The 13,082-nt window shown below is 35.9% G+C and overlaps 1 protein-coding gene across 1 annotated transcript in view; it reads right to left on the reverse strand.

Annotated features, from left to right (window-relative positions):
* Window positions 1-13,082, reverse strand: part of CDC73 (cell division cycle 73) — a gene marked incomplete at its 5' end in the record, with an annotated part of 107,634 nt that overhangs the window by 7,540 nt on the left and 87,012 nt on the right. Inside the window, 3 exons of the mRNA XM_010023080.1 lie at window positions 7,383-7,470; window positions 7,913-7,948; window positions 10,690-10,747. Of these exons, the coding sequence (XP_010021382.1) occupies window positions 7,383-7,470; window positions 7,913-7,948; window positions 10,690-10,747 (182 nt within the window). The remainder of the gene's footprint in view (window positions 1-7,382; window positions 7,471-7,912; window positions 7,949-10,689; window positions 10,748-13,082) is intronic.

The raw sequence follows: 13,082 nt of genomic DNA on the forward strand, positions 1-13,082 counted from the left end.
GAAAAGCAACACCTTTATCAGAACTTTGCATTATTGGCAACAGTCACTGAAGCCATCTCATTTTCATTATGCCAAGCCTCCATCACTACCCATTCAGAACAACAAAAAAAAAAATAGTATTTCATATACCAAGATTATAGAATCAGTGATACTAAAAGGTCTTCTGCTCCTCTAAACTACAGCTGACCTGTTCCTATACATTTGTGGCACTCCTTGCTGATCTTCCCCAATACATTTGTAGATAACCAGCCACATCACAACCTGCTAAATGGCCATAACTCATTCTTTTTAGTGATCTAGGGTAACATGGGAAAGCTTTGGCAGTAACAAACAATTGATTCTGGGAGCAAATTTTGGAGTTCTTGCTCTTGGAACCACCAGAATTATGTTTTCTCTAGAAAGCTAGGGTTTTCATTGAGGTTCTATTTTTTGGATGATGGTGATCTTACATGATCAATCACTCATTTGGTTACCAAGATGTATGATACTACAGTGCTGGATTTATTACTTTTTCTAAATAGCTCCTCTGGTAGTTAAATGCTCAGAAAATAAGGATAACATGATCCTCCTGTCTTATGTAATCTCCAAATGACAAAAAGAAATGCTTAAAATGCAACCCCCCAAAATGAATTATGGATCTTTGATCTTTCAGCCCTCAACTTAAAAAACCAAATTCAATTCCATTTCAAGCGCCACTTCTTTATGGCAATAATAAAATAAAATACACAGAACAGTTCTCAAAATTGGCATAATAAATGCAAGAGTAGTGTAAAACTCTGTGCTGATGAATCTCTGTGGATTTTATCAAAAGGAAAGATAACAAAACCATGCATTTTATAGAACTAAAACTATGTCACAGAAAGATAAAAAATTGAAGCCATGTGACCAGTGTCACCTTCCAGGCTCACAAAAGAGCTGAACTCAGACCCATGTTCTCCTAACACTCTTCAGAACTACCCAGCTGCACTACTAACACTGTTTGCCACTGACATTTAATTTCCAAAACTTCTAACAAAAAGAAACTCTATGTTTCACTTAACTGCAAAAGTTACCGCCAGTATTGCTGCTACATTTTAAAAGCACAATACTCTACATAATTGCTAAGATTTCTCTTCATTATGGTACAGATGGTGCTTTTTAAAAGTTTACTACATTTTTCAGTCGAGTTGTTTGCACCATTTCTATTTGTTCTCTTCAACCTATCTCTATTTGAATACTAAAAAACAATTTGAATGTGCTTGAACTGGCAGACCACACTGGAAAAATAGATGAAAGGAATGAAAAATTAAATATGAAAACAAGTGCATTATTCAGTGAACTTGAAAATAGCTGGTTTTGCTAGCATTTCTTAAGGAAAACTTTGAGCAAATGTGTTTTAAGGCAGCATTCTGGAAACTGTTGATGAATTTTCAAGCTGAACTATTTCACTTTCCTAATGTAAATAAACAGATGAAGCCCCCTTATAGTCTTCATGATTAACAGTCTTTCAAAAATAGAAAGTCACCACCAATTTGAGGCACGAGTCCAAATGCATACAGCTGCACTGGAAAATTTAAACAAATCAAAACCAATAAACAACCTGGAAATGACTATAAATTGCACACTAAAGTTGACTAGTACTGTAAATACAGAAAAAGCATTATAGATGTTAAATAAGCTATAACTTGCATCATGTTTATCTGGGTAGTACCTGTAAAACACCACCATTCTAAAGAAAATACAGACAAAAAGGCTGTACAGGATATACTGGGGAAGGTACACTTTGACCACCTAGAATATTATTTAAGAAAATGTTAGAAAATATTTGTAAGAGCCCAGTCACTTCACCAGTAATTGAAGTAATCAGAAAACAGCTCTACTTTGGAAGAAGGTACTGAACATGACATCAGAATTAAGTATTTCTAGTCAAGGTGCTAATTTAAAAACTCAGAAGTGAGGTGCAACTTGAATCATGAGCACACATGTTGGCCTGCCCTGACAGCATGTTGCAGGCTTTGCTTTGCCACTAACAACTGATATGAAACTGTATTTCATAACTTAAAATAAGGATTGGCTTGGTGGTCTTTAGCTTTTAAGAAAACCATTCATGGGTCTCTCCTTACCAATCACAACTAAGGAATGGGGGCTGGAAAATGGATTCATTTCTTTTTCCCCCCGTAACTTTAAAAGTTACAAATACCCCAACCTTCCCCTAACCACATTGTACACAAGTGGCAGGGCCTGTATGAAAAACTAAAATCACTTCTAATGGTGGAGAGTTTGAGAAGAACTTTGTTCGTTATTTCATGTACTATGTTCTAAATGAGAACAAACTCATACAGAACATGTAAATAAAAACCAAACAGCCATACATACATTACAGTGATAACTGAATATTCATCTGAATGAACAACAGCCTAAAAGGTCACATTTTTAATTTAATTTGTAAATGTGAGGAAGTAAACACATTTTAAATGGAAGCATGGCTAGGAAACCTAGCCATGCCTGCCATATTAGGCAAGAAGCAATGTTGCTATTCTACAGTCTAACAGTTTCACCGCTGTATGCGAGACCGCTCAAATTTGGCTGAAACAGGCATTCTCAATTCTACTTCTACCTTTAAATATTTCTATGTTTAAGAATTCATTTCAACACTACTCCATTCAGAGTTTCTCTCCATTTCAGCTAGAAAGTGCGTTACAGCCATTAAAGCACCATTCAGTTGTGCCCCAGCTGTGTACCTTCTAGACAACAGTATCAGTTTTATTTAGTGTACAAATCTGAATGTTTGTGAACACATTTCTTCAGGACAGAACATAAAATACCTTATCTGAATTTTTGAAGAAAAAAATCAATAAGCAGATTCACATGGAACAGTAGAGAAGATGACTGTCACAAAGAAAGCATTGAAAGAAATGCTTACAGAGAGGCACATACACAGAGTACACGAATAAATGCAGTTTAAAGTAAGTTTATGAAATTTATGCTTGCATTTCTGGGAACCATCGATTCAGTAAGCGTAATAAAAGCCATGTGCTCAGAAATTGAGAATCAATAGAAATTACTGTATGATTATAAATATAATCATGACTGACTTACTCCATCACTACCTAAACATAAAAATCAAACTTAAAAGAAAAATAAAATAAAATCTGAGTATTACAGAGAACACCAAAAATCTCATCTTCTCTTGGTAATTATTTGCCATAATACTGTAGCTGATGACTTAACTACACATTTGTACTTGACACCTTTTTAATCACCCAAAGCACTAGAAATGTGTTCTGAAACCTGACTGTGTGGGAGCTTACTTTTTCTACAACTTCTCCAGATTACTATTTCCTAGTAAAAAAAAAAAAATAAAAAAAAAAATCCATAACTACTTAGAATCCACTTTTATTCCCCAACTAGGAAACTAACAGCACTCAATTCTCTTGCTGTTAATTGCTTAGATCATTATCCACGTAAAACCTGGTGCACTCTCTCACTTTAGAAAGACAGCAGGTCCCTCTCCTAAGGTAAAAGGCAAGCGACTGAATAAAATCAAATTACAGGAGCTAACTAGTAAGATACTATGCACTGAACTGCCTGAGCTACTCATGCCTAGGCTCTAAACTCACACCAATTGCTAGCATTAAGTTTGAGACACTTTCACTGAGGTCAGGTCAGCATTTTCTTGCCCCTAACTCAGGCATATTGAAAAGTACAGTAACAGAGAATAAGGCAACTCCAGTGCTGGACAGTAACGGAGATCGCTGTAATACCCATAGGATTGTGTTTAGAACTGGAGACTTACTTTATATCCCTCTCAATATTTTTGTTACATTACAGTATCAAAAGCTTCATATACCTGTTTTTGCAAGAGAACAAAGCTTCTTTCTGTAAAACATCATCCCTGAATCTATCAGATAGTTTGCTCAATATCAAAGCTGCATAAATCTCACTGAGTTGCCTGGCCACATATGGCGAAGCACATCATGAGTAAAAGCATCACCATAATAAAAATCCATAATCATCATCTAATCATTTACACCTGCCTGATATAAGTCCTGCTTCACTTTTGTTCAATGGAAAGCAGAAGCCTTGCCTGATAAGCCTAACTTATATTCTCAAATACTTCATCCGGAAAGCCAGATTTTACAAAGTAATTATGATATCTAGTGTTGCTTTCAGATAGTGATAAAAGAATAAAGTGTATTAACCGAAATATTTTTTAAAGAAGCTTCAAAATATACTAGAAAGTATTGCAGTTCTGATTTGAAAATTATATCTTTTTAGTATTTTAGAAAATCTCCATTTTTATCTTGTACTTGGCTCCCTAGAAAAATCAACCTTTAAAAAAAATGGCTATCAAGATTATTAAGAATATTTGCATATTATATAGCATGTGAAGTGTACATGTCACAATTATATATACAAATGTCCTCTTAGAAAATCTAAATTGCAACAAATATATCCAACAGACAAATCGGGTATCTTAAAAAAAACCCCAGACCTTAAACCAGTAACATGCTTCCAGTATATCATTCTTTTTTTTTTATATATATATATATATGTATGTATGTATGTATTTATATTTCATACTATTCATGATAGCTTTCCTGCTTTCCATATTCTCTACTTCAAAAGAGAGCATAACATTAGTGATGAATTAAAGATGCCAAGCATCATACCAATGACAGTTAAACCTGGAAAGTAAAACCAGCCCAACATTCTACAGAGTTATGAAAAGGCTTACTAAAATCATTGGTATAATTAATAGGCTTCTTTTAGTCCTTGACAACTGAATTTAACACCTAAACCTTAGTACTGGATGAAGACCATCCTGTTTAATTCACAACAAACATCCTAAAATATCGGCCAGTGATATCCAAAGGGACAACACGTTGCAGTGAAGTTACTTATAAAAAAAACCCTCAGCATTCTAGACAAAAAACTATCCTGACAGACAGAAATTCCCAGCTATGACTCTAAGTTTTGATTTTAAGTGGTTTTATCTCATTATAATTTCAGCTTTGTTCATTATTTTGTTTTAAAAAACCCCAAAACCAAACATTTAAATGGAGGGATTCACAAAAGTTGGTTTTATTTATGAAACCCAAATATTCTTTATCATCACATACTTGACAGAACTGTGCTGCCTTGTGTATCATGCATGGAAGAAAAGGTTGGCCTGTAAACAGCACATGTCACATGTATCAAAGCTTCCATACCGTCCTGGGGCCCTCATTCTCCCAGGTTTCTCCTACATTTCTTTGCAGTCTCCACTGCAATGGCTCTTACTCTTCCAGCTCCAAAAAATCCTTTCTCCTTGTGCTGTATCACTGACCTTCTCTGACAGCTAATGAAAACAGGCCAATTACCTCTAGAAATACAAGAAATTCAAATCTATGTGCACCTTCCTCAGCAGGGGTAAGGCAGGGACTAGTAATTGGCATGTATCTGTTCTATCTGGACAGTATTTCTTTATGTCAAAACTTGTGGCAATGACATGAGTCTTCCAAATCTCTACTCTTCTGTCAAATTTAGCTGAGAGTGGGGAATGAGTTAAAGGCAGCAGTGACTTAGAGGCAGAAATTAGGTAAGTCTTCTTTCCTTGGAAAACCATCACATATCTATCAATCACACTCTACATCAAGGCTAGTTCTACACTCTGCACATCTGAACAGCAAAAACAAACCCTGTAGCCATTCCTACACAAACTACTTCAGTAAATTTGAATGAAAAAACCCCAAAAAACAGAACCTCTCCCCAAACCTACAGGCCAGGTGGCATATTTTCTAAAAGAGTGCTAGAACTGTCATGGGTAAATTAACATTTTGTTCTTCTGCTACTGCACTTCAGATTCATTAACATACCTTACGTCTTCACTGTGTCTTTCATACTTGTTAACTACACCAGTGTCCTCCTTTGAACTCTTCAACTTAATTTCATTTGTTTCTGGATCATGTTCTTTGCAATCTTAACTATCAGCCTCCTCTTGGGGCAGGTCTTGAGAAGTTAACTGTAACTGCCCCGGTAGAGCTAAAAACAGTGCAGGCCTCAGCACAGATATGCTTAGACATGGGATAGAGGTGCTTTATTCCATTATAGGTATTCCTATATCAGAAAGTCACAAATTACATAGATGTAAAATCCAGGGCTTGTAGTTGTGGATTTGTGTTCCGTAAGCATAAAACCCCACGTAAACAAGCAACATCCTCCATCAACACAATTATATCAGTCCAGTAACTGCTTGCACATTAAACTATAATGTTAAGAGCCAGCCTTCTCTTCCATTAAATATTTCAGAAAAGGCACTAAGAGTCCTGTATGTTTACTGCATTCTTTGGTGATGTGGCAGCAATCCAGAAATAGCTGGAGATCAGAAGACCTGTGGTATCTCACAGCACAGTTCTAAAGAATTCTAGGGCAACTCAGTGAAAGCTGTAGCACCACGGTAAGGACAGTCTCTTTTTTGGGGGGAAAAAAATAAATAAAAATAAAGCAGTGTATAGCCTCATAAAAGGACAAGCAAAATGCTGAAGGTGGACGGAGCTCTCCATTTTTTTTGAACATACCATTGGAGACAGTCTGTAAAGTGCATTTCTCTGAAAATGAGTTCCTCTTTCAGAAAAATTAACTGGGAATAACCGACAGGCAACTCTAAATACCATCATCTGTCGGACAAGCAGAAAGACATTCTTTGGGCGGCGTGGGGGGTAGTGTTGTTTGTTTGTTTTTACCATAATAGTGAATTCTATCTTACCATGAAGTAATTTGCAATGTTGACTGCATTCAGCCATAATGAAGTAAATCTTAGGATTAGATATGTGATGCAACAAACACATTTTAGCAACTTGTTAATATTTCCCTGAATGAATTTACATAAATACTTAACTGCAATGCTTTAATCTTATTTTTATTGTACATGAACTTAAAATTCTTTATTTACACAACCAGCTGACCTGCTCAGCTGATAAAGACATTAACCTAAAACGGAGGCCAGCTTCTGGTCATCTTTTCCTTTATATAAACTGTGGTCATTTCCTGAAAACTTTTCTGAGCTCCATAGCAGACAGTCCTTGCTCACCTTCTCTAAGTCTTCTACCATTGTAAGGGTTTGTTGACCAGTGTGTGCATATATGTTACATAAAAGAAAAGCACTGCAGACATTAGGAATGGTACTGTAAGACTTTCTACCTGCCTAGTTGGCTCATAGGTCACAACTGTGTAAAACCTCTGGAAATAAGTTTTTGCTTTTTTCCTACTATTGAAAAGGCTTTAATTACTTTTATCCTCTACTAGCTTGTCAGGAGACAGTAGATACAGATACTCCCTCCTGCTTAATTACTAATTCAGTTCTAGTATACCTTTATATCTGAAAACAGTTTTTATACAGTATATTCTAATCAGCTACTTACTTCAGATCTTGCAGAAGGTCCTTTGCATTAAGCATCGTTATTAAAGAGGTCGTGGCTGCTGGAATAATGATTATGGGAGTTCGCGATCCTGTAGAAATAATAGAGTTACATTTGGCTGGTTTTGGTGTGGGGATTTTTTGATGTTGTTTTTCTGTGTGTGTTTCGGGGTTTTGGCCCTTTTTTCTCTGTGGTTTTGATGGGTGCTGTCCCGTCCTGTGCCCCCCTCCTTTTTTTTTTAATTTTCATTACAGGAACTGCACATAAAACCAAAACTTTTCCTTAACAGAGCAAAATGGTGAAAAATACTTATGAAAAACTGTACTAAATATTTGCAAAACTGAAGGTTTTCATTGACTAAAAAAATTGCTGTTCTCTGTCAGGAGTCTATAAATGCCAGTAGAACCCATATTTAGCAAATCAGAATGCTGTCTGCATTCCACTGTTTATGTTGTAGCTTGTGGTGCCAGCAAGAGATAGAGTGGGCACAATTCACAAAAATGAAAAGGATCATTTAACTAAAATTGACCCACCTTTTTTCTGGTTTGGAGGTGGCCTTGCTTGAGAAACTAAGGGAAAACAAACAGAAAAGATAGCAGAATGATTAACACAAATGGCATTGTAAAGCAACACTTAAATGTTTTTAGTAGCAGGAGTGAACAGAGAAGAGTGACACTATTGTCATTAGATCATTTTCACAGAAAGCAAACAGCTTTGACCATCTGAAACATATGTTAGGACAATTAACTCCATCTAGTCTAATTTTACTTTGAAACCAGTCATCCCTCTCCATCCTCCTCAAAATGAGGGCACTACAGCATTGACAAAAATTGTTAGCGATCTTAAGAAAGCTGCTTGTAGATCTTAAGTTCAGTAGAGCTGAACCAACAGGAAGACTGTTTCACAACAAACTAATCTTTATAGACCTTCACCTTTTTATTAGTAGTTATTGTTGTACATGACATCCGCAGGATTTAGTGATCCATAACACATACAGAACTTGCAACAGTCAAAAGCTGATTGTTGAACTCCTCAAAAAAACCCAAACCACCAAACAAAACCACACAAACAATACAGGCCAAATAGAAACCACAGAATTCTCCCCCATACTCCACCACCAATAAAATGTTCCCACTTCAGTCTTCGAAGTTGTGACCTCCTCAATACAGAGATAATCCAGTCCAAAGTTGGAATAGCATCTGTTTTTCTTCACTTCAGTACTACTACTAAATAACCTGGCTTCCTCCAAAGAAACATTTTATAGGTAAGTTCTCAGGAGTCCTAACTTGAGAAAAGACTTTTTGTGCTTGATAATTATCATCATACATGTTTATCCTAGTTCACAAAAAAAAAATAATCACAAAATGGTGAGTAGTAGGAAGATTGATGCAGACTAACTCCAGTCTCAACTGCTACTATGCATGACAAATTTAATTAATTGACTTCCAATTTCGTAGCACCAACTTGCTCATGTTTATTTATGACCAACTGTTTCAGAAACTTCCTAGAACAGTATAAATATTCAAAACACATAGTAGCCATTGTTGAAATATTGAGACCATATCCTTAATTATCTTTTCCTGATACTGTCAAATGCACAGATATAATTGGCAACACTATATTGAACTACATGAACTTTACCTACCCAGTGATTTTTTTCATTTTTTTTTTTTTAATCTAGGTATCTCCTTGATCTAAAGAAGTTCCAGAAATATATGGGCAACATTAGCTGACCTAAGGGGGAATCGGGGGAGGATGTAGAAGGCATCTGGAAGAAATTTGGCAGCTGAGTACTTTGGTACTGCAGAAAGGTGCAGGAAAAAAAAATAAATTTTAAATTAAAATCACATCTTGGGTATTTTTTCACACCAGTATTGTACAACTATTCTGTCCAATTCAACTAATGCTTCTGATGTGCAAAGCAGCAATTCTTAAACTGTGTTTTTGAAAGTTTCAAACCCAATTTCTTTTTGAATGAAACAGTATATACTTTCTACAAACTATACTTCTCTTGTTTATTCTCTGTTCAACTTACAATATAGAGGCAAGATAATGGATTAGATTGGCCTTACTGAAGGGCAGTATCAGTAAAACCTATATAGTGTAAGTATTTCTTGTCAGTTAATGCCCATGAAGTCACAGCTAGCAGTAGGAACCTGTGACAAGTCAGTCAGATTTCTGTCCTTGCCACTTCTACCCTTTTCATACTGCTGTTTGTCAACTCCCATTTGCATTATTATGCTTAATGGGGCTAGTAAGATAAGTATGACAGACAGCATGACCTTTCTAGTACCAAAATAATCAAACAGAAGAATTTGTGCACAATAGCATTTATGTATGCTGAGAGTATTCATATTAGCATAGATTTTCGGGTAAGAATCATTTTTGCAATACTAAGTCTTAACAGTAAGTCCTACTAATAAATCTCAAGGCACACACTGAAAGCATTTAGTAGTCTCAACAAGAATATATAGTACTCCAGCAGTACTTCTAGAAAAAGTATATTCATTTTAAAAGGCAGCTTTGTTTCCAAAAAACCAAAATGTCCCCTTTCCAACCTTCATAACATCATCTTGTTCTTAATAAGATCTCTCACTTGAGACTTCCTTCCACCAAACCAGAAATTCTCATAGTATGTTAACTAAGCGCAGACACACACATAGCTGTTTGGAAACATGAATCCTCTCATATACTGTCTGTACTCTCACACTCTTTAAAAAACTCTAAAGGTTTCTCATCATACTATCTTTGAATCTCAATTTGAGATACAATCTGACATATAAAACTGACTTGGTAGCTAAAGTCTTCCAACTGGGAATTAAAAAGACAGCTGAGGATTCTGGCCATGTTATGAATACCTTATGTGCCAAGAAGTGTGAAGTAGTAATGATAACACATACAGAGAAAGACTTATTTCTGATATATTAATAATAGAAGTAATAACATTTTTCTTCCTGATATTAGCTTTTCTATTTAGGCTGTTTCTCACTGGAGTATTAACCAGCTCTTATTATATATTTGAGCTGGCATCTGTGAACTACCAAGCTGACAACCAAGTTTGTCACTTTTTAATTTCACCAGCACACCCTTTCAATGTGCTAATCAGGCAACACACTGAAAAGAATGAACTCAAACGCCACAGTGTAACATGAACTACACGGTTATTTGTTATTTCCTATACATATGCAGTTAAAGACCACAAATTAACTATCCCCACTTCAGTCTTCAGCTAACTCAAGTTTTAAATAGCACTTCTTTGAATCTCACGCTTACTTGGAATAGCAGCCCAAATGACAGTAGGATACCTTACCTGGTCGTGGTACAGGCTGTGCTGCTGGCGTTTGTGTTTTGCGAGCAGAAGCACCTTCCTTTGAAAAGATAGAAGAGGTAACATTAACAGCTGACCTTCTGGACAGGTACATGGGTTTTTTTAAATGAAAAAATTGCTACAGAGGGCATCATGAAAATGAGGGCAATAGGTTTCCATCAAACAGAAGAAAAAAAACCCAGTAAAAATATTCAGAACTCCACAGATTTGACTATAGACTTGGGGAGGACAGTCAGTCTCATAAGCTTTTACAGGTTTACATTTTAACCGTCAAATGCCATTCAGAAACTTCTTCTACATTCAAAGAAACCTCTCCTATTTACAGTATTGTTTCATTTTACCTATGATAACTTTCACCAAAGGTTAGTAATGTAAATATAAGCAATTCGATAGAGAAATTTCAAAACAAGATCTGGTTATACTCTGGATGGAAAATTAGAACCAAGAAATTGAAATGCACTCCCCTCTCAAAGAGTTCTAGTGCCCAGAAATTATCACACTTGCGATAACTAGTTCTGCTCATGCCTTATCCAATTACCTTAATGTAACGAACAAAAGACCTGCACAACTATTTATTCTGGTTAACTCTGCAGAGTCAACACACCAAATACGAGAACAGTGAGGTCACACATCTGGTACCAAAGCAACACTGAATTCTTCCAAGAACAAATTCTGTTCTCAGTTACTGCTGTGAAACCTCACTGAACAAAACATGTATTACTAACACTGTAAAAGCTTGCTATATATTCCAGCCATTTCAATTTGCAAGGCTGACAGAAAATCTTTTAACATGAAACCATGAATTTTAGCTAAAAATTACTTAAATGCTATGTGAGGTATACACTACAACTGTCAGACACTTAGAAAAGTCAGAGATCCCACTCTGAGAAAAACCTGTTGGAAAGTACTCCAGTATAGCATTACCGCATTTGTATGCCCATGTAAAAAAACCAGACTGTTTTGTAATTCAAAATAAAAAAGCTTATGAGCAGGGCACTGCATCCAAGTAGCATCAAGTTCCATGATTTAAATAACACTTAACAAACTGCCTTTAAGTTTCCACCATGAAAGTTAAAACCGTTTTTATCTCAAGAACTGTGAAGTACAATTAGAAGAGAAGATCACTTGTCAAGCGCTTAGAAAACACAAACTTACCCAGAACGTCTATTCCCCGAGTCTTAGTCAAAGTCACCCATGATCAGTTACTACAGACCAGACCTGACATCTGGTAAACACAGCTTTTGTAGCTTTTACAGTCAGCAACCTCCAATTGACAGTATAAGGATTTAACCCTGCATTGCAAGAAATGCATTCATTCCTAATTCTGCTGTACTCTTTTCTGGTTATTAAAATACTAACAACTATGTAGGGCACTTGAGTCAGTAACTGTTAATTTAAGATTTACTTTTTCAGGCATCTGAGAACAGGTATTTTTGCCAATGTTCTTTGACAATAATTATTCGGATAATGATAAAAAACAAAATACCGCACTAAAAGAGCAGCAGGAAAGGCTGACTACTTTTGAGAGAAGCCTTGCAACTAAGAAACAGCAGTTTTTTGAAACATTGCCTTTCTTTTTATCAAGAAAGTGGAAATAAAACATTTTGCACCTGTTTCTGTAGAAAAATGTAATTTTCTGTGTGATAAGACTGTTCCTATGGTGCACTAATTACACTTTTTGAAGAAATACCAAGAATTCTCACTTAACATTTCCTTAAATTCACAGCACCCCATGAAACGGAAAGAACATCATCAAGCTGAAGAAATGTCAATTTCTGAGATGCTGTTTCAATTTTCTAAATCCAATCCAATTTGCTTTGATGCTTAACTATTACTGTCTGCAGTCCCACATGTCATAGCTTTCCTTCCCTACAGAATCAGTAATGCAAGTTTTCAGCTTCCCCTTCCACTTACTTGTGCCTCAAATGTCTTGAACAGACCCTGCAGGTCCTACAGCAGCTGCAATGAAGGGAGGGAGCCAAAAACTGCTTCAGACATTTTAGAGTGTTTGGAACGTCTTGGAAAAAATTGTAACCAAATTATAACCAAATCCTTGCTTTGGTTTCCACTTGTGCTTGTGACTTCTCTGTTCACCAAAATGTCCACAAAGCACCATAACATACCTACAATCAAGCCTAACAAAGTAACTCTCAAATTATTTATTTGGGAGTTGTTCATACTTTCCCCTGAAATGTCTTCTGTACAGTGATTAATGGGAAACTTAGTGCAGAAATCTAAACCAAAATGGCTTTGAGAACATTGCAACTGAAACAAACAAAAAACAACCCCAAAACAAGAAGAGCACATTAAAAGAGAAAAAAAACAAAAAACAAAAAAACCCAACCAACCAAAAAAAAAAAAAACAAAACCCCCAA

Source organism: Nestor notabilis, unplaced genomic scaffold (assembly GCF_000696875.1).
Source record: "Nestor notabilis isolate BGI_N333 unplaced genomic scaffold, ASM69687v1 scaffold4341, whole genome shotgun sequence".
In the NCBI taxonomy this organism is placed as follows: domain Eukaryota; kingdom Metazoa; phylum Chordata; class Aves; order Psittaciformes; family Psittacidae; genus Nestor; species Nestor notabilis.